The 23285-nt window shown below is 37.4% G+C and overlaps 1 protein-coding gene across 1 annotated transcript in view; it reads left to right on the top strand.

The window, feature by feature from the left end:
• Positions 1 to 23285, top strand: part of Tsp86D (Tetraspanin 86D) — a 243034-nt gene that overhangs the window by 122621 nt on the left and 97128 nt on the right. The window contains exon 4 of the mRNA XM_090384541.1: positions 10870 to 11007. Within this exon, the coding sequence (XP_090240667.1) occupies positions 10870 to 11007 (138 nt within the window). The remainder of the gene's footprint in view (positions 1 to 10869; positions 11008 to 23285) is intronic.

Genomic DNA, 23285 nt, shown 5'->3' with positions numbered 1-23285 from the left:
TAGAACAGGTATCCATAGTGTTCTCAGACATGGGGAAGCAGCTAGTGCAGATAAAAAGGCTGCAGAAGAGTTTGTGAAAAAATTTGAAGATTTAATCATGAAGGAAGGCTACTTGCCACAGCAAATTTTTAATGGGGATGAAACTGGGTTATTTTGGAAACGCTTACCAAATTGAACATACATCACGCAAGAAGAAGTGACACTCCCAGGACATAAGCCTATGAAAGATAGGCTTACATTATTATTGGCAGCAAATGCAAGCGGAGACTTTAAAGTAAAGCCACTTCTCGTTTACCACTCTAAAAATCCTCGCTGCTTTGGGAAGAAAATCATCAAGTCCAAACTGCCAGTGATGTGGAGATCCAATGCAAAAGCCTGGGTAGACCAGAAAGTCTTCAAAGATTGGATTTTTGAGGAGTTTGCCCCGAGCGTAAAAAAATTCTTCATTGACAACAGTTTACCTTTGAAAGCACTGCTGATTCTTGACAATGCTAGTGCCCACCCCCCCAAGACTTGGCAAACATTCTTGAAATTGACTTTGATTTCATCAAAGTCCAGTTTTTGCCTTTATACCAAGGCTTTGTTTTCACAGCTTTTTGATGTGACTCCTTCTTCTGATAAGACACTGAAGGAGTTCTGGAAGACTGAGTTCAATATTCTTCACGCCATTTCCTTTATTAAAACTGCCTGGGAGGGAGTGACACAGAGGACCCTTCGTGCGTCATGGAAGAAACTCGTTCCTTCCTTTTTTCGGGATGACAATAATGCAGTCCAAGCCGCTGAAGAATCAGAAGCAACTGCGGCCATGCGAGAAATCATTTTGACGGCGGAGAACCTGAACATAGGAGAAGTTGATGAGGCTGATGTGGAAGAGCTTGTGGAGGATCACGATGACGAACCAACCGTGGAAGAACTCAAAACACTCAGCGAACAGGAAGCAAAAGAGAGAGAAAAGGAAATTTCACTTGAAGAAAAAGAAGAAGAAGACAGGGAAAAAGGGCCGATGCCAAAAGCTGCCATTAAAGAAATTTTATTCCACTGGGAGAAGGTGCAGTCTTCTTGTTTAAAATGGCACCCCAACACTGCTGTTGTAACTAGAATGACAGACTTGTTTAACAACACTACTATGCATCACTTCAAGGCTATCTTGAAAAAGAGGGAGAGACAGTCCCCCCTTGATCAATTCGTCATCCCAATTCAAGCCAAGAGGAGAAGAGAAAGGGTAGAACAAGATAAATAAAACATCCTTCCAACATCTAAGGTTCAATGAAATGTATGTACTCATTATGTATTTTGTAATTTCGTTTGTTATATGGTAGAATATAGTAAAGTCAATAATACTGTGTATTTCTCTCCGACAACGAATAAATCAATTTTCCATAAACTTATATGGTTTTTGTTTGTTATTTGGATTTTAGGAGCATTAGCAACTAAGGCCATATTGCTCCGGGATATGCGGTGGTCATTCCCTGATCTTTCCGCATCCTCTGTATTTGGTGGTGACGGGCTCGAACCCCGGTCTAATCAAGAAGCATGTGCTACGCACTGCTGCTCCTTCCCACCTGGCTACGGAGGTGCAAACTTAGATGGAAAATATTGACCTGCAATTTGACAAATTCGCAATTCGACTCTAATTCGGCGACAAATTATAGTCGAATTGCGAGGAACCACTGTATATGATATAAAAATTATTTTTGGCATTCAGTTCCTTTGTGACTACATCATAGTAAGCAATCAAATTGGTTCAGACAAGACCTCCTTTTGACAAACCCATGCTGTCTTAACTATTACTGTAGTCTTGTCTAGATAATCCTGCAATGTTTCTTTTTTAAACCGTGATTTCATTATTTTCCCCAGAACACAAGTTAAACTAACAGGTCTGTAGTTACTTGTGTCACCTTTTGAACTCCCTTTGTGAATTGGTGGTACATTTGCACACCTCCAGTCCATGGTGACCTCCCCTGAGTCCAAGGAAGCTCTCATAATTATGGCTAAGGGTTGGCTTACTTCCTTTGCTACCTCCTTTCATATAACTGGATAGATCCCGTCCACCCTAGGCACCTCCGTAGCCAGGTGGGAAGGAGCAGCAGTGCGTAGCACACGCTTCTTAATTAGACCGGGGTTCGAGCCTGTCACCACCAAATACGGAGGATGCGGAAAGGGCAGGGAATGACCACCGCATTTCCCGGAGCAATATGGCCTTAGTTGCTAATGCTCCTAAAAACCAAATCACACACACACACACCATCCACCCCAGGTGCCTTCCTGATGTTTAACTTCAATTTTTCCTCCACTTTTCTCTCAGTTATTACAAAATCATTTAGCTCCCTGTTAGCTTTTGATAAACTTCTGGCACTCCCCTCATTGAATAACTCCTCATGTGTGAATGTAGATGCAAAATACTCATTCAGTTTATCAGCTACCTGAGCATGATCATCAATAGTCAACCCATCTATGTTAAGTGGTCCAATCTGATTCATTCCTTTCCTTCTACATAAGTAAAGAATTTCTTGCTGTTTTTCTTTGCATCCTTTGCCAAAGATTTCTCATAATCTGCCTTCGCCTGCCTAACCTTCTATGTGACTTGATTACAGACTAGTTTATACCTGCCATAGGCTTCTGTGTCGCCTGATACTTTATATGCATCCCATACATTTTTCTACTGTGCCACGAGCCTCATTAGTTCATCTGACATCCATTTAGGCCTAAATCTTGAACATTCTTAATTGGAATGAAAAGCCTAGTAGCCTCCAAAATTAAGTCCCTGAAAGCTTCCCATTTAGAATTCACTGTTGGTAAAATCATCAGTTGATCCCACTGTACAGAATTTAAAAACTGTCTGAGACCTCTGCAGTCACCTTTACGAAACAAAAGCCCTTTAGCCTTGACGGTAGTAACATCTTTAAATAATTCCTACATCAATACATTTGGTTCACTGTCGCCCAGTGGTTCCTTTTTCTGCAGATTCTTAATGCATGAAGAATCACTACTGATAATCAGATCAAGAGTATTACTCCCTCTGGTTGCCTTTTGAACATGTTGCGGTAGAAAACAGTCATCCAATAAATCCACAAAAGTCTTGCTAGTGTGCGAGTGACCATCCACAAGTTCCAGTCAATATCTGAAAAGTTAAAATCTCCCATTATAAGACATTCTGATTTACTGGCCCACTCTATTTCTTTGCACAATTGCTCATTATACTCATCAGATTCATTAGGCCTATAACACACACCTACTCTCATTTTTTATTTCACACCAAACAGACTCAACACTGCATTGTCCACCAACATCAATTGGATGCACTTCCTTAGATTTTGTGTGTTTCTTAACTAACAGCATAACCCCTACTCCTTTCCTACCCTGTCTTTCCTTCCTTTACATATTGTACTCCCCAAATTCCAACTCTGCACTGCCTATATCTGTGTGACACCACGTCTCTGATATCCCAACAATATTTGCCTTTGATGTCTTGACTAGCACTTCAAGCTCATCAAATTTATTAACTATACTCCTAGCATTGGTGTACATGCAAGTATACATGCACCTTTTCCTGCTCCTAGCCACCCTAGCACAGCCCATGGTGCCTCCATAGCTAGGTGGGAAGGAGCAGTGCATAGCACATGTTCCTTGATTAGACCGGGGTTCGAGCCTGTCACCACCAAATACAGAGGATGCGGAAAGGTCAGGGAATGACCACCGCATATCCCGGAGCAATATGGCCTTAGTTGCTAATGCTCCTAAAAACCAAATAACAAACAAACAGCACAGCCCACGTAGTTACTTGTTCCACTATGACTCCCAGCAGTCCTGGAAATCTCCATTACCTTGCTTTCCAGTCTGCTGCCCATTCTAATAGAAGCAGTGCAAGAATCAATTTTGCCTCTGTCTGCAGGCACTGTTAAACTTTGTCTGTATATCCCCCCATGCTAGCAGTTTTCCGATCCACCTAACACTGCCTCAATAGCATCAGCAAATATTCTTGCACCCTTTCTCTGCAGAAGCAGTCTCTCCTGTCAACATTATGTCATTCTTAACAATTATTTTATGTGATTTAATTCTGATTATTTCATTTTTTATCTCTTATTTAATAAAGTTTTTTTTTTTTTTGTGTTTGTAATATGTGGGATCCCCTCTAAAGTGTGGGGTCCAGGGTAAGTCCCTTCTTGTCTGGGTCTACAGGTGGTACTGATGTTCAACCAGGTGCAAAAAATCAAGAACTGCATTTAGATCTCTTTCTGCTGAACTTTGGAAATGCTTTTGACAGCCAGTCAAGAGCATTTCCAAAAATTTGATTCAACATTTCTTAAGAAAGCCAAGTCTGCAGCAGTACCCTTTTTGAAGCCTTCAAAATCAGATGTTGTCAAACAGAAATTTACAGAGAGAAAAATCCTAAGTAAGTTGATGTTTAAAAGCATATTGTACTGGTAAACAATCCTATGTCTGTGTTGTCATTGAAATTTAATTTGTAGTGCAGTGTTAACTTTAAAAAAATCTGCTTTTTTCCAAAAAAGAAACAAATTTTCCTCCTGCTTTTTGCAAAACTTGCTGTTATTTTGCCTCTTTTGTTACCTGAATCTCTTGTTTCCCCCCCCCCCCCCACACCTTTCATTTATCTATTCTCCAGTTTTTAATTCAAAAGTTGATAGCTATGCTCGTATTGCTTTTCACACACCATAATATAGAATCACACAACTGAGAACATCAAAAAATTCAACACAACATTGAGTAATTAAAAAATTCAATTTTGTGATCGGAGCCTCAGAATTATAAATTTGGGTACAAATCTACTGCTTTATCTTACTCCTGTATCAGCATTTTCTCAAGTATGACAAATATTCTAAAATAAACAATTAAGCAGTCATTTGTTTTCAAATGATTCCCTAGTTCTGGTAGTTATGTTTATTATATGTCATGTATTATCATCTTTCCATATGTATTAGCTGCCATGCCAGTAACTGTTCACCTCATTTATCCCTGAAAAAACATCAATTATTCTTGACAAAGTTCATTATAAAAATGGATAAAATTCACTAACTTACTAATGTAATAAGGGAAGTAACCTTTAAATATATTTTACTATTTTAAATTTAGCTTTCATTCACTTTTCAGTAGCATAACCAAACTGTTAACTAAAATGGAGTAACTGTATTGTTACAATACAGTTACTCCTAAAGTTATCACTAGATATACAAAGTTTAAGGAATTAATTGCCAACAGTGCCAATATTAGTTTATTATTTTAACAAACAAGAGAAATAGATATGTATTTTGACTTAAAAATAATGGAGTAATGAAATTATGATAGTATATAATGTGTTAACAATATACAATAGAAAAATTATTGAACACATTTTCTTTACACAAGTACCATTTCTGTTAAAGATGATATTAATGTGGTAATACACTTTCTCCACACCACTTTTATTTTATTTATTTATTTTTTTGTAGTTCTTGAAGGCTATCCCATTGTATAAACAACTTCCCTCCTTCAATTCCTTCCTTCAATCAGTGTGATGGTTGTATCTGTAGTTGACTATCAGCTAAAATGATCCTCAAAAGTTAGTGTGTTGAAGTTATCTTTGTAAATGTTCCAAAGTCTGTTCATGGAAGGACACAGTAGCAGTAAACAAAACACAGTTTGTGATTATTATAATGTGATCACATTGAAGTAAACTGAACAATTATATCATGATTTATATTGATTTTACATGTACCTCCTTTCACAAATGGAATATTGAAATTGCTGTATTCATCTACTACTTTTACAAATTTCCTAAATGAGAAACATTTGTAACTGGGTAAACAAAAAAAAAAAAAAAAATATATATATATATATATACAGTGCTTTTTTTGGGGATGGTACGCAACCGTACAACGTACCGGCGCCTTTATTAACAGTGACGTGTAACATTTGGATGCAATGCACATAGAAATTTGTAATATTCTGTAAATTTTTTTCACACGTTTGCCTACTATTCAAATAAGTTTAAAATTATTTAAGAAAATTTTTTTTTTATGTAAACCCCAAACACGAGAGGTATTAAAACCTATATAGTACCGTGCTTGGGTTGGAGGTTGAGAAGAAGAAAGAAGATATTTGTTGACATTGGACTTGAACTTCTGTAGACTGTAATTTTCAGGAAATAAGTATGAAGGAAAGTTGTTCCAGAAAACAGCAGTTGAATGAATAAATGAGGAAGATGAAAAGTTGGTTCTGTGAGTTTGAAGTTGGGCAGTAAATGGATGTTGGCTGGTGGGGGCATGTGTTCGGACTGTTTTAAAAGAGAGAGCAGGAATTATAGAAGCCAATTCAGAAGAACATTGCCCATGGAAATATCTGTGGAAGAGGCAGCAGAAACAAAATGTCTACGAGACAGTGAGTGGAGAGACTCTGTTAGAGATGAATCATTAATTAACATAACTGCCCTCTTCTGAACGGAATCAAGAAGCCTGAGAGAAGTTTTGGAGGCACCACCCCAGATGTGGGAACAATATTCCATGGTAGGGCGGATTTGCGATTTGTACAGAGTGAACAGCTGTTTGGAAGAAACATAACGCCAAGTGCGAAAGAGAAAAAAAAGTTTTTTAGATGCAGAGGAAGCAATATTTGTAATATGCTTGTGCCAAGAGAGATTAGAAGTCAGGGTAATCCCCAAAAGAGACATATCATTTTGCCTAGAAATTAGTGTCACCAAAGATAAGCATAGGAGCAGAAGAATCCTTTTTGCGAGATATAAAACATGATGAGTTTTAGAAGGATTGAAATCAACTAAGTTGTCTTTGTCCCAATGGAGAATTACTTGGGATCGGCATTTAAGGAATTGGTAGGAGATTTTCGAGAAGTTGAAGCTGATTGAACTGGGCAAGGTTTCTCAAAATGGAAAGTGGAATGCAATGTGCTATCATCGGCAGAACTATGGATAGGATTTCTAGTCAATGGAAGAAGGTCATTAATATACAAGAGGGAAAGAACTGAACCTTGGGGGACACTGGCATTAGTGGAGAAATTAGAAGAAAGAGCCATCTACCATCACCCTCAGTGAGCGATCAGAGAGAAAACTGGATAACCAATTACAAAAAACAGTTGGCAAACCATAAGATGGAAGCTTATTTAGAAGATCTTTATGCCAAACACGATCAAAAGCCTTTGAGATGTCAAGAGCAACTGCTTGTGTTTCACCAAACTTTTCCATTGAAATTATCCATAAATAGATAACATAAGCCAGAATATCACCAGTGGATCGACACTGATGGAATCCATACTGGCGATTGTTGATCAGACAGAAGGTTTCTAGGTAGTTTAAGAGTTGGCGGTTAATTGATTTCTCCATTACTTTAGAAAGAGTAGAAGTAATTGCAATGGGATGATAATTGGATGGGAGGGATTTGTCACCCTTTTTAGGAACTGACTGGATATGAGCAAATTTCCAAGCAGAAGGAAAAACACCTTTGGAATAAGAAAGTGAAAAAAGGCGGCAAAGAACAGGAGTAAGTTCAGAAGCACAGGTTTTGAGAACAAATGGAGAAATACCATTGGGACCTGGAGCTTTCTTAGCATCAAGATTCGTCAAAATCCTTCTGATATCCTTTTGACGGAAGACCACAGGAAGCATTGAATGGAGCGTGTTGGGAATGGTGGGAGGTGTTTAACGAAGGTCATTAATACACGAGTTGGAGGATAAATGGGATGCTAGCAAGTCAGCTTTATCCTTGGCTGAAGTGACAACAGAACCATCTGGTTTGGACAGAGGTGGGAGCAGAGATGGGCAAAAGTTGTGGCCAATAGCTTTGGCAAGAGACCAGAATGCTCGGCTACATTAGGCCAAGAAGCAAGTTTTCTACTCTTAGCCTGTTCAAACTCTAGTTTGGACTCATTAATAACTGCTTAACAATTTTTTGCGAGCTTTGGTGTAGGCAGAAAATGAAACTGAAGAATTAGAAAGAAGCCAATTACGATATGCAACATTCTTCTCTTGAACAGCCTTTATCTAAACATTGGAAATCCAAGGTTTAGATAAAGGACGAGATTTTAAAGTGGAGTGTGGGATAAAGGATTCCATTCCTTCAAGAATAATTTCACTGACATGATCTGAGCAAATGCTGACATCAGAAGTTTTGAAACAGTAATCCGACCAAGGAAAATAAGACAAGAAATCTCGCAGGTCATCCCATTTTGTGTTCTTGTAATGCCAAACAATACTAGGTTGGGAATAGCCATGAGATACAGGCTCCATTGGAGAAGAGACATTCACTAAGTTGTGATCTGAGGTGCCCAAAGGACCTCTCACTTCGACCGTGTACTTATAAGGGTTGTTTATGAGAAAAAGATCAAGCGAGTTGGCTGTATGGTTAGGATTGTCCTGTATTCTTGTAGGTAAATGAACAATCTGTGCAAGGTCATTAGTAATTGCAAAAGTCTCAGCATCTCGACCAGCTGGGTCAGTGTGACCAGAAAACGGAAGCCAGCTGGAGTTGTGAACATTAAAATCACCAAGGAAATTACCTCACTGTTAGGAAAGTTGGACTGGAGAAAGTCAAGTTGCAAAGAGAGGAAGTCAAAGAGCTCCAAGTGATTAGTGGCATTGGGAGAATGGTAGAGACAACAGATGAATTTGACACAATGAGGCAGAGAGATTTTAAGCCAGATAAGATTGAAAAGAGGAGATTCCAAATTACCATGTCTCTGACAGGGAATATCGGATCGGACATATGCACAAGTACCATCTTTGAGGCGAAAGGAATCATACAGCGAATAATTTGGGCAACTGAGATGAGCAGTAGTTGAATCAACTGATAACTGAGATTCTGTGAGGAAAAGTACATGGGGTTTGGCAGACTGCAAGTGGAAATAGATATTGTTGAAGTTAGAATTCAGACCACGTATATTTGTGAAATGAATTAGGAAGTGTTTGGGAGGTTTTGTGATGGTGGCCTCCTGGTCCCTGCTGGCAAAGTTCCTGTGTATTATTGATAGGGTGCTGTGAGCTGCTCTTGTGGCATGTCTGCGCTGCTTGGAGGGCTTCATGTCTGACAGCAAAATTTTCCCCAGGTTCTGTTCATTTTCCACTACCCTGGGTGCGATACCGTCCAGTTGATATGTTACCCTGGGATTACTGCTAAGGAAGTTTTCATAATTATGGTTAAGGGTTTGCTTACTTCCATTGCTGCTTCCTTTAATATAACTGGATAGATCCCATCCACCCCAGTTGCCTTTTTTATGTTCCATTTCAACAATTTCTCCTCCAATTTGCTCTCAGTTATTACAAAATCATTTGGCTCCCTGCCAGAATTTGACAAGCTTCTGGCATCCACTTTCCTACAGACCTCCTCATGTGTGAATGTAGATGCAAAACACTCATTCAGTTTTTCAGATACCTCAGCAGGTTCATCAATAATTGAACCGTCTATGCCAAGTGGACCACTCTGATTCATCTCCTTCCTTCTAGAGTTTACATGATTAAAGTCTTTACTGTTTTTCTTTGCATTGTTAGCCAAAGATTTCTCGTAATCTGTCTTTGCTTGCCTAATGTCTTTTGTGACTTGATTGCAGACTATCAGATATCTACCACAGGCAGCTGTGTCTCCTGATAATTTATATGCGTCCCGTGCATTTTTCTTCCTGCCAGAGTCTCAGTAGGTCATTTGACTTCCATTTAGACCTAAACCTTGAACAGTATTTCTTAATTGGTATGAAAAGCCTAGTAGTTTCCAAAAATTAATGTGTTGAATGCTTCCCATTTCGAATTTGCTGTTGGTAACATCATCAGTTGGTCACACTGTATAGAATTTTAAAATCTCTGAGACCACTGTAGTCACCTGTACGAAAGCAAATACACTTCATTTTACTCCCAATGGTAGTTACATCTTTGAGTTAGGTGCCACTGTAGCCAGGTGGGCAGGAGCAGCAGTGCATGGCACACGCTTCTTGTTTGGACCGGGGTTCGAGCCCGTAACCGCCAAATGGGGGGGATGTGGAGGGGTCAGGGAGTGACCACCGCCTATCTCCGTAGCAATGTGGCCTTGGTTGCTGATGCTCCTAAAAAAAAACCAAATAACAACAATAACATCTTTGAGTTAATCCCACAGCAGTACACTGTGATCATTGCCACCTAGTGGTTCCTTTATTTTCAGATTCTTAATCCATGAAGAATCACTGCTAATAATCACATCAAGAGTATTACTCCCTCTGGTTGCCTCTCGAACATGCTGCTGTAGATAACAATCATCCAGTAAATCCACAAAGGTTATGCTACCGTGAGAGTGACCAACTCACAAGTTCCAGTCTATACCTGGGAAGTTAAAATCCCTCATTTTATCCCAGGGGCTCACATCTGGTGAGTATGGGCTTGGCAATCCCAGGGTCCTGAGCTGGACATCATCATTCTTCTCTTTCTTGCTTTCTTGATGATTTCCTTCTACTTCTGACACACACACACACTCTCTCTCTCTCTCTCTCTCTCTCTGTCTCTCTCTCAGGGTAACACGGGATTTTTTTTTTTTTTGGCTGGCGCAGCATAAGCCTCAGGCTTCCTTGCACTTTATGGCTAATAGTAATCATAATCATTATAATCATAATCATTCAGGCAATGGTATAGCTTAAATAATGATTAATTATTTTGCATATCATTGAGTGCTAAAGTTTTTCTCTCTCTCTCTCTCTCTCTCTCTCTCTCTCTCTCTCTCTCTCTCTCTCTCTCTCTCTCTCTCTCTCTCTGTTATTCTGATATTGAAATCTTGAAATGCCTAAGATTTGGTGGGATCATTGAGTCAAGAATTAGCTTTTTCAAATTTTAAACCTTTATTAAAATTAATATGTTAATTTGATATTATATGAATTAAATATTGCAATTTTTAAGAACATTTTCTGTAGTTTCAGTGTTGTGGTATATCTGATCACGGATATCGAGACTGGTCATATAATATTTATTTCAATTGCACTACCCAGAACTTGAGTCCAGAAAGATGTGCTGTTCCTTATTCATGCTGCAAAAATTCACATAATATAGAGGTAAGATATGAATTTTTTCTTTGAGATTAATATTTTATTTCAACTTTCATTTAGTTTTCTTTAGTAGAGCATACCCATTAGAATGGTTTGGATGCCTGTGGTAAAAGTAATCTTTCTCTATTACTTTTATAGGTGTATAAAATAATACTTTACAATTTTGATTTTATATATATATATATACACACATACACAGCCAGGCCTAGCATAATGCAAGTTCATTTAACGTGTTTTTCAGTTACTGCTATTTGAAAAAATTATACCACTTTTCGCTTTACACGATGCAAATTTCCAGTTAACGTGATTTTTTTTTTTAATGCAATAGTTGAAAAATTTACCGTGCGTCGGATGGGCAATAAACAAACGTTTGCTTGCTGCCCGCCTCGGTGTGTTCCATCAACCATCGGAAGAAGACGTGTTACTTGTTTGTCTCCCGTTAATAAAGCCAGTGCAGACTCGCATTTAAAAATTCTAATTTTTAAATGAGACTGATGAAAATGTTACTGCAAAGAAGATAACGGCAAAAGAACTAGATGAAATCTTTCGTATCGCAGAGAACTCAAACAAAAGGTTTGAGGTTCTCTGCGATATTTATTTCGCCAGGGCCCAGAGAAGGTTGTCTGCTATCGGAAATTGATTGATGAAAAGAGAAAGTCAACACTGTTCAAACTACTCTGTTCAAATATTTCTGTAATAAATTGTTTCTTCATTGTGTATTTTATGTCAGAGGTTCCCAAACTTTCTCGGTTCACGGCGTCCTTAATGTCTAATTTTTTCATGGCGCACCTAGACCAAAAGTTTCTAACAGTTCCTAGACCTAACAGTTCCGTTTATTAATTAAGTACTCTAGTTAGGTCCAAACAAGTTAATATGAAATGTTGAAACTGTGAAATACCTCGAGCTAGTAGTTCGCTTGGTGTCTGACAGAGGTCGAGTATCACTGTGTTTCCCTCGAAAATTTAAAATATTCCGCAGCGCACAGTTTGGGAACCGCTGTTTTATGCAATAAACTTAATTCCATAATTATTTTCATTATCTTTTACATGGTATACAGTTAAAAGGTTACTTAAAAGGTATTTTTAAAATTCTTTATGGACATTCTTGAAGATCAAGGACCAATTATAATTTTTCCTATTGATTATTATATTCGATTAATGAGTTTCCGTTTTGCGTGATGTGCTCGCGGGACGAATTAATCGCGTTAATTGAGGTCAGCCTGTATATATGTAGACGAATGTATATTGGGTAGTGGAGCTGACCTGTCAAGTGTAATTACAATGGAATAAATCGAGAATGCCTGCAAGGTAAAAGTAGACTATCTGAAATTAAATAAAATTAAGATTAACATAATAATAATGGTACCTAATGCTGTAGTTCCTAGGACTATGTCTTCTGGGGTTGGCCGCCAAACCATAGGAGCTACAGCAATAAGCAAGGTCTCTGTGGTTCCTATGGTATTGCTGTGACTCCTACGGTTTTGGCTGCTGACTCCAGAAGACTCCTAGGACCTACAGTACCATTATTTTTATGTTAATCTTAATTTAATTTAATTTCAGGTAGTCTACTTTTATCTTTTATCTCTACTTTTATCTCCTTTTAATTGCATTCTCAATTTATTCCATTGTAATTACACTTGACAAGTCAGCTCCACTACCCAATATACATTTGTCTATATTTTATTATGGTTGCTGGGTAATTCTGTTATAACTAGTAGTGCCCCGAATCCATAATCCAGTTTAATAAATTAATACTTTTCTTTCTTTCTTAGACGTTCAGTTATGTCATTATATTCTATTATTATTTTTATCAATATAGCAGGCCCCCGTTATAACGCGGTTCGCTTTACGCTGATTCGCTGTAACGCTTTTCTTATATTATAACCCATATCTGACTATAACACTGTCACAGATCACTATAACGCTCTTTTATAGATTGCATTTTTGGCATATTTAACGAAATAGTTTCATTTGATGGAGTCGATAGCTTGAAAATGAATAGCAAAACAGCATTAAAACGCTTCCCACGCCGATTTGCGAAATTTTCCCACGCTCGGCAAAATTCTTGCACGCTAATTTAATTACAGTACAGTGACTTGTTACATAGTTCCGAGATCAACATTTTAAAAAATGATCAAGTATATTGCTTGTAATATTTGCGTTATATGCATTTATCCGAAGTCTAGTCATCACTCAGTACAGTATTAGACATAGTGCGTAACGGACAGTTTACTTGAACATTGTATCATAATTAATGCAACCAACACAGTTACAATTTTGAAGAGTTAATAATGACCGATAGGAACGAAAAAGCAACGTCTGGGCGCAGTATGAAGACTATAAATGTAAGAAAAAGACCGAATTTGAAAATTAAATTAGACGTTTTGAAGCGAATTGATTCCGGTCAACGACAAACGAATGTGTGCCATAATTTAGGACTTGCAACTTTAACTGTAAGAACAATTATAAAAAAATAAAGAATTAATTTTAGCAGCGGGAAAGATAGCTGTTCCACTGCAAGCAACTAGGACTAGGCCGGCTATTAGGATTGAAATGGAAAGACTAATTTTATTGAAGATAATATTCCAATGCAGAATTCAGTTAAGTTAAATATAAAAAAAAAAAAAGAGAGAGAGAGAGAGAAAGAAAGAGATTAGCCAATATGATGATCTGAAGAAAACTCGCCTAAAAAAAAATGTGAAACCATTTAAAACTGGTAAGGGCTGGTTGAATAGATTTAAAATCCAGGGAGAAGCCGCTAGTATAGATCAAGGAGCCGAAACTTTCAAAAAAGAACTTAAAAAATTATTGAATAGGGGGTATTATGTGTTATACTTCTCAACAAGTTTTTAACATAGATGAAGCAGGACTTTTGTGGAAATGAATGCCTAAAAGAAGTTTCTTATTGAAAGAAGAAAAAACATGCCAAGTTTCAAAGCAGTGAAGGATCGGTTGACTTTATTGTTGGGTGGTAACGCTGTGGGGGATTTAAAATTAATACCCCTTTTAGTTTATTTGGAAGAAGGCCAAAGTTCAACCCAAAATCCACACATTTTTTATGATTAAATTCATAAATTAAATTAAATCAATTAAATTCATTATTTTAATTGGAATTTTAAGTTCACTTTTGATATATAAGTAGTTACCACATAATTATATATGTATGTAATGCAGAATATTAAATATTTGAATATTAAATATTTTGACCGATATTTGTGCATCTTTTCAGTACCGTTTATTATCGATTAGGAAATATCCTATGGCACCGACCACAACTCACAAATACATATGTTACTTTATGGGAATGCGGCGCTCGCTTAGCGTGGATTCACTTAGTGCTCTGTTTTTCCAGAACAAATTATCAGCATTAAGCGGGGGTCACCTGTACTATATATATATATGTATAGGTTAGTGCAAAAGCATCATTTTAACGTAGCATCTACCAAAGTAGTTAAATTAATTAATTAAATTGGCATCGTTTTGGTTATATCTCATATTGTGATTGCCTTCACAACGAGTTGCCATGGTATTGTACTACCTTGAATAAGTAACACTTCACCAGTGGAGAAGACTGCTGTTACTTAAAATGACTGCTGTAACTTAAAGTACAGCACTAAGTACTTATAATATAATATTTTTGACTTTTTGTTGCTGGTTCGAATTGTGTTATTTTATGACTACCTTTCTATGTTATCTAACCTATTGGTTGATTACACTACCTGCTGTTCTCTCCACACTAAAAGCATAACCTACTAGCATTGATTTGTTTATAGTCGTTGGGTGCCTTCTACTCTACATAGTAGTAACCCAGATCTATATTCCATCATATATTTCTCTTATTACCACTCCTGTACCTATTACTTCTATTCTATAGTGTGTGTGTGTGTGTGTGTGTGTGTGTGTGTGTGTGTGTGTGTGTGTGTGTATACATGTTTAAAACTTTCCACACCTTTTCAGACACATTTGAAAATGGAAAATACATGCTGTTTGGACTCTTTCCTTAGCGATATGCATTGATGAATAGATTTCTTTAGTTCAATGCTGGAAATGAGTTGTATTATTAGTTTTCACAGTGTAAACTTACATTTTGACAATGCCGCCAGAAAACAAAATTTGTCAATTTTTGAGCTCATTCCATTGGCTTTCTACCAATCTGTCATCCAATAAATTTTTCACATAGCCTTGGTGTGAAGGCTATGTGAAAAATATGTAGCCAACTAATTCAAGAAGTTGATATTTAAGAAAATATTTCTTGACAATAGTAGGGAAGTGGTGTAGTTTCTAAAGTCATCAACTAAAATCAGATTTCACACTTCATACATTAATGTTTTTACTCTACGTCTGTTGAACTTTAATTTGTAAAGGTTGGTTAATCATTAGATTATGAACACTCAAAAGGAATGCATTTTTGGTTGCAAAATCCAGCTATTAAGAATTAATGTGAATTAAGATACACCAGGTGAGGTGTTTTTATTTTCTTTTAATAAACAGGAGACAAGATACATACAGTGTACAGGTAGTTCTCTACTTTACGAGTTAATTCGTTCCTAGCGCGCACTCGTAAAGCAGAAATTTATTTCACATAGATATAAAGTTAAAAATAGGGGTTACATTCTCAACAATGGAATTAGTTGGCTAATTAGTTTGTTTAAACAATGATTGATTTATCCAAAGAAATGAAAACGTAGCTTGCAAAATAAAGCAAATTATAATAATAGAGAAATTATTTTTGACTTACAAATGTTAAAGAATGTTTATTCTTCATCATCATCGACTAAATGCACACTCGTTGATCACTCATTATTGGCTCAGCACTCGGTTTGTTGCACAAGGAGTTGTCTTCTTCAGAAATGTTTCAAGAGGCATTTGTTTCCAAGATAATCTCTTTTAATTATAAATTTTACGACTGCATGCATAAGCATTTTTTAACGGCACACACAAATTGCAACTAACATGATTCGTGTGGAGTAAAAAGTTTACTAAACTTAAAAAAAAAGGAATAAAGAGAAGATTCTGAAAATTTATTTGTTTTTTATACGATTGAAGATTTCAGTAAAGGGGAAACACATTTCACCATGATAACATAAAAAACCACACAATTCCAGCTATCACTATTATCGCAAATGCAATAACATAGAGTTTACTACCCGTTTATAATTGCTTGCAGTAACAGAAAAGCCCAATAAACCAGAAAGTGCAAATTGTTTTTATTGTTTTATGGTTGTGACCTCCAGAAATGTGCTTTAGAAAAATATCACAAAGCCATTCAAAATTGGTTCTTATAATGGAACATATGATAACGATGAAAGTGTAGTGTATTTTAATGATTTGAATTGGTAACTAATACAATTTATAAACCATGCTCACGACCTTTTATATGGCCTTAAGGTCATGCTCATGACCTTAAAAATGACATTTTAGAGAGATAAATAACTTAGTTATACAGTGAAAATTTCAACTTCTGAGATCTTGAAACGAATTAACAAAAAACAATGTGTTATTGGGTTCACATTACGATATTTTAATAATACGATGGTGTCTCTCGAATGGATTAATATTGTAAAGTTGGGTACACTGTATTGTATAGCTATGCACGTGGTTTGAAATGCGTTATTTATGAATATTTAACATTCATTTTTTGAATCAATGTTCATATTTTCGATTTTGTTGATACTTGATACTTGGGGGAAAAAAAGCTCATAAATCCAAGAACTCGCTGTTGTTGTTATTTGGTTTTTAGGAGCAATAGCAACCAAGGCCATATTGCTCCAGGGATATGCGGTGGTCATCCTCTGACCTTTCCACATCCTCCGTATTTGGTGGTCATTTCTTGACCTTTCCACATCCTCCGTATTTGGTGGTCATGGGCTTGAACGCCGGTCTAATCAAGAAGCGTGTGCTACGCATTGCTGCTCCTGCCCACCTGGCTACAGGGTGCCCTGAGAACTCGTAAAGTGAGAACTGCCTGTATATGTTCCACTCACAATATATAATGCATACAATTCCTCTTCACTTGTTAGATAAGAATTTAGAGTATGCCTTTTATACAGTTTAGAGCATAAATTCAGACTGAAGAAAGAAAGTTGTAGAATAGATGTGGAAATATGCCCTTAGTTTGCGAGTGGTTGATTGCTGGAACAAACTTCCATCTAACATTGTAGAAGTTGACAGCTTAGAAGTTGACAATTGCTGCTAGGACAAGAGCAGTAGAGCCATAATCAGAAGTATTTTAGATATACAGTGGCAGACAAAAAAACAGCATCACTTGTGAATTTTGTAAATAATGTGTTTTGTGCTGCACTATGGGTTTCAGAAATGTTCGAAAGACATTTGTTAGATGGCATATATATCTCTGTGCATGAAATTCAATAAAAAGACTCCACCTGATATACCTAATTGCCATAAATATCTTCCCAAAGGGTAAAATGGGTAATTAATGGAAATATGAGAAATCATGCAAATGGCAGTCATGACAACCAAACATACATTTTATTGCATTTACGTGTACAAACTGAATAACATAATAGTATTACGTTAACTTGTCATAATAATATAATAATAACGTAATACTGTAAATCAGCAAAATAATTCCTCAATATTTTGTTGTTGTTCCTCGAGCTGCAATTACAGCTTTGCAACGATTTGGCATAGAGTTAATCGACTTTTGGATATATGGTTGCCCAATTTCGTAGTACCACACCCTTACATTGCTCTCCTGCAGCCGGATTTTACTTGTTGTCTTCTTCTGAGCAATTTTATATGACATAACGTACCAGCAATTTTCAATAGGGTTCAAATCTGACTGTTGCTGGGCCAGTCCAACGCTGTAATGTTCATTCCTGAGTGCACCTTAAGGGAGAAAAATGAGGGAAAACATTTGTTAAGTATGTTTTAAGCATCGTGAGACAAGAAGACAAACTCATCAAATCTAAATAGCATAAAACTTTCCAATTTTACTGTGTGGCAAGGTGCTGAGTCCTGTTGAAAAATGCAGTTTCGGACATCTGTGTGGTGATCCTCAATAATGGGTTTCAGGCACTCCTCCAAGATAGCAGTGTAGGTTTCTGCATTCACTGTTCTGTTAATAAACTTAATTTGCCCTACCCCTTTGCTTGTTATGCATCCTCAGACCATCTGACCGGCGGGGAACTTTATAGTCAGTGTTATGCCATCAGGATGGTATTCCTCAGATTTTTATCTTCTGACATATCGCTTCCCATCCAAGCCATGCAGGTTGATTTCGATTTGTCAGAAAAGATGACAGTGTCCCATTGCTCTTTTGTCCATGAAACATGCATTTTAGCCCAAGTAAGTTGCTTCTTCCTCATTTGTCAACAAAGGCTTCTTGGGCCGATAGTCATGCAGACCATGTTCTGAAAGCCGTCTTTCGTTGGTTTGTGTACTTGTTTCAACACCAGAGGTCATCTCAAAGTCCAGTTTTAGATCATGAGCACTAGCATGGTTTATTACGAAGGCATAGCCGTTTCAAATATCAATCTTGGGAAGGCATTGTCACTTTCTTATGGCCCGATCGAGGTCTTCTCTTCACATCATCGGTTTCACGCTTTAATTTCAGCACCTGCAATACTGTTGACTGGTGGCAGCCTATTTTATCAGTGATAGCATGCGTAGAAAGCCCTTTGTGGGACAGAGTAACAGCTACACTTTTTTTCTTTGTGTCAAATGAATATATGAAGTCATGCTTGCACCTCCGCAAAACAGGATACTAATGAGCGTGTATACCCTTCCAATGCCGTATTTATAGAAATGACTGATTCAATACCTTGCAATTACTGTCTCATGCAATATCTTTGCTTTGCGGCAACAAACAAAACGACTGTAATCAAACAATATCTTATACGTTTCACTACAAATGTTACTTTTTTTTGTCTGCCACTGTACTTCTGTCTTCATTAAAAAAAAATTATTTGTATACCTTATAAGGATGAACATAAATTATCCTTGGGCTGTGTGAAACCAGACTAGAATTGTGCAAAATTTGACACATGGGTGCAGTCTTAATTTCTGCAGCTCTGTCCTAAAATAATAAAAAGTTGCTGCTGGTCCCAGACTTTTTGAACACACTCCATACATATGTGTCATCTTTTACTGGTTTGAAATTATTTTTCTTTTGCTACACTTGTTAACTATGCTTAAAAACAGTGGAGGCAGTTTTGAAATTATTGAAAATGGTTGTCTCAGTAGATCACAAGTGAAATGAAATAGAAGCTGAGCAAAGAACAATCATGGTTAATCGCAGAGTGCAAAAAAAAAAAAAAAAAGTACTTAGCTCTTTGCCTTACAGCACGCCTAACATGACACGGCAATAACACATCTCTGAATATCTGCAGACCATAATTTCTCCTTGTATATCGGAATTTCACAAAAATCAAAAGGTCTTTTCTATGTTAAAAATTATAGTGCAGTATTAATTTTATTCGGAATACATGGCGAATAGAGCATTCTGTTACAAATATGTAGTGAAATCTGGCTAACAAGGAATGCCTGACACTGGAACAGTTTGTGTTTGCACTATTTCATATTATGGAAAATTGATTTTTCAGATTGTAATGGAATTCGTGATACTGATAATAATGTGATAAAGCATTAGCATTGGCATATGATGAAAGAAAGCGATCTTGTATAGCATCAGAAAAAAAAAAAAAAAAATCCCTTCACATTTCACCCATTCATTCACTCCAAATGTTTGTCTAGTTCTGCCATGAATTTATTTAAGCTGTCAACTTCTACAATGTTAGATGGAAGTTTGTTCCAGCAATCAACCACTCGCAAACTAAGGGCATATTTCCACACTACACTTTCTTCAGTCTGAATTTATGCCCCCTCAGGCATATAATCTGAGCAAGAAGAAGAATCCCTTCAGTATTGAGCTTGCTCAAACCATTCAAGGCCCTATACACCTAAATCAGATCACCTTGCAGGTGCCTCATCTCTAGACACTAATTTGCAAAAGTTAAGCTTCATAAGAACCCTTCTTCATAAGAACAACCCTTTGTTCCATTTGCTAATCTTGTTGCCCTTCTCTGAACTCATTCCAACAGCTCTACATCCTTCTTAAAATGAGGCCTCCAGACTTGTATACAGTACTCAAGGTGTGACCTGACCATTGCCTTATACAAGGGGACATTCACCTCGTTATCCATGCTAGCAAAATTCCTGTATATTATTGACAAGACACCATGAGCTACTCTTACAGACTGTCTGCCCTGCTCAGAAAACTTCATATCTGACTGCACAATTATCCCCAGGTCCTTTTCATTCTCCACTATCCTGAATGTAGTATCACCCAGTTGGTATGTTACTCTGGGGTTACTGCTACCCATATGCAGTACTTTGCTTTTGCCCATGTTAAACTTCAGTTGCCACTTCTCAGCCAATCTGCCCAAATTTTCTAGATCCTGTTACAGTAGCATATTGTCTTTACAGTCATTAACAATCCTGCGAAACATTGAATCATCTGCAAACTTGGACATAAAGCCTGATATACCCTCATCAATACCATTGATGAATACAGAAAACAACAATTGGCCCAGCACCGAACTCTGAGGAACTGCACTAATAACATTAGTCCACGAAGAGCAGTGTCCATTAATTACCACTCTCTGTCATATCCCATTCAACCATCCCTTTATACTTTGTAGCAACTTGCCCTTAATGCCATACCACTCCAATTTGAACAGCAGTCTTCCATGTTCAACAGAATCAAAAGCCTTCCTAAGATCCAAGTATATATCAAAATTATACTGCGCATCCAGTTCCTTTGTGACCTCATCATAGTATCCAATCAAATTTGTCAAACAAGACTTCCCCTTAACAAATCCATGCTGTGTCTGAACTATAACTGAAGTCTTGTCTAGATGACCTGTGCCTCCATTAATTTCCCCAGAACAGAAGTTAAACTAATTACTGTAATTACTCGTTTTGTCCTTTGATCTCTCCTTTGCGAATTGTGGATACATTTGCACATCACCAGTCCATGGGGACCTCCCACTGAGTCTAAGGAAGCTTTCATTATTATGGCTAAGCATTTGCTTACTTCCTTTGCTGCTTCATTTAATATAACTGGATAGATCCCCTCCACCCCAGATGCCTTTTTTAAGTTCAGTTTCAACAATTTCTCCTCCACTTTGCTCTCAGTTATTACAAAATCATGATATAATTAACAAAATAAATGATCATATCCAGTAAATGAGCAAACAAAATTATTTACATACCATATATTGTACAGTGCAGAAATTTTTTTGTTTGGTGGTCATGTTAGAAGAGTTTTGTGGATTTATTGGATGACTGTTTTCTACAGCAGCATGGTAGGGATGCAACAAGACTAAAAGTAGGTGGTAGATGACTTTCATCAACCGGTGAAATACCACCACTTTGCTTATTGGAGGCTTGAAGTGGTGAAACCCATGTTTAGTCTCTAGAGCAAAGTTTCCGGCACCCCATCCCCCCCATACTTCTCCTTCAACCCATGCACGGTACTAAGTACTATAGGTTTTGATACCTTTCGTGTTTGGGTTTTTCATAAAAAAAAAAAAAAAAAAAAAAAAAAAGGCACCTCCGTAGCCAGGTGGGAAGGAGCAGCAGTGCGTAGCACACGCTTCTTGATTAGACCGGGGTTCGAGCCAGTCACCACCAAATACGGAGGATGCGGAAAGGTCAGGGAATGACCACCGCACATTCCCGGAACAATATGGCCTTAGTTGCTAATGCTCCTGAAAACCAAAATAACAGCATAACAACAGCAACAAGATGAAGTAATACTCTTGATCTGATTATCAGCAGCTACTCTTCACATATATTAGGCGCCTCCGTAGCCAGGTGGGAAGGAGCAGCAGTGCGTAGCACATGCTTCTTGATTAGACCGGGGTTCGAGACTGTCACCACCAAATACGGAGGATGCGGAAAGGTCAGGGAATGACCACCGCATATCCCGGAGCAATATGGCCTTAGTTGCTAATGTTCCTAAAAACCAAATAAACAAACAAACAAACATCTTCACATATTAAGAATCTGTAGGTAAAAGACCCTCTGAGTGGCAGTGATCATAGTGTGATGATGTGGGACTTACATAAAGACATAACTACTCTCAAGGTTAAAGGGAAGGGCTTTTTTCCCTCCAGAAGTGTAGCTACCGTGATGTCAGACAGGTTGTAAATTCTGTATAGTGGGACTGTTTGATGATGTTGTCAGCAGGGAAGTATTCAAGGAAGCTAAATGGGAAGCATTCAGGGAAGTAACTGTAGAAGCTACTACGCTTTTCATACCAACTAAGAAATACCATTCCGGGGTTAGAACTAAATGGATATCACATGAACTGACGAGACATTGTAGCTAAGAAGAAAATGCATGGGATGTATTTTAATCATCTGGTGATACAGTAACCTATGGTAGATATAAACTAGTCTGTAATCATGTTGCAAAGGAGGTTAGGTAAGGCAGATTTCAAGAAGTGACTGTCAAAGAATGCCAAGAAATGCAGCAAATATTTTTTTTACTTATATTTACAGTTGAAGAAAGTGGTTGATGGTTTAACTGTTGCTGATTCTGGGAATTCCTGGGAATTGGATTAAGGGAATTCCAGAAGTTCATCAGAATCTATGGGAGCGAAATGATTTTGTGATAACTGAGAGGAAGGTGGAAGGCGAATCATTGCAGCCCAACATAAAAAAAAGCATCTGGAGTGGATGGAATCTATCCAGTCATATTAAGAGAGGCAAAAAAAGGAGGTAAGCAAATTCTTAGCCATAATCATGAGAGCATCTTTGGATTCAGCAGGTCCCTATGGACTGTAGATATGCAAATATATACTCCCAATTCACGAAGGGGGATCAAAGGATGACAATGAGTAATTAAAGACCTGTTAGCTTAACTTCTGTTCTGGGGGAAAAAACTAGAGTTTCTGGTTAATGAAGTAATGCAGGATCATCTAGATAGCAATGAACTTATACTGCTGTGACAGCATGGATTTGTTAAGGGGTGATCTTGTCTGACCAGTCCGATTGGATATTATAATGCAGTAACAAAGGAACTGGATGCAAAAATTAATGTTGATAACATTAACATATATTTGGATTTTATGAAATCTTTTGATACTGTTGCACATAAGACTGCTGTACAAATTGGAGCAGTGTGGCCTTAAGGGTGCGTTACTGCTCTGGATAAAGGAATGGTTGATTGGAAGAAGACAGAGTGGTTATTTATGGATTTCATGAACTAATGTTATTAGAGTTCCCCAGGGTTCAATGCTGGGCCCATCGTTGTTTT

Source organism: Mastigoproctus giganteus, chromosome 11 (genome assembly GCF_048544385.1).
Source record: "Mastigoproctus giganteus isolate SK-2022 chromosome 11, ASM4854438v1, whole genome shotgun sequence".
Classification (NCBI taxonomy): Eukaryota; Metazoa; Arthropoda; class Arachnida; order Uropygi; family Thelyphonidae; genus Mastigoproctus; species Mastigoproctus giganteus.
This window is presented reverse-complemented; position numbering and strand designations above follow the sequence as displayed.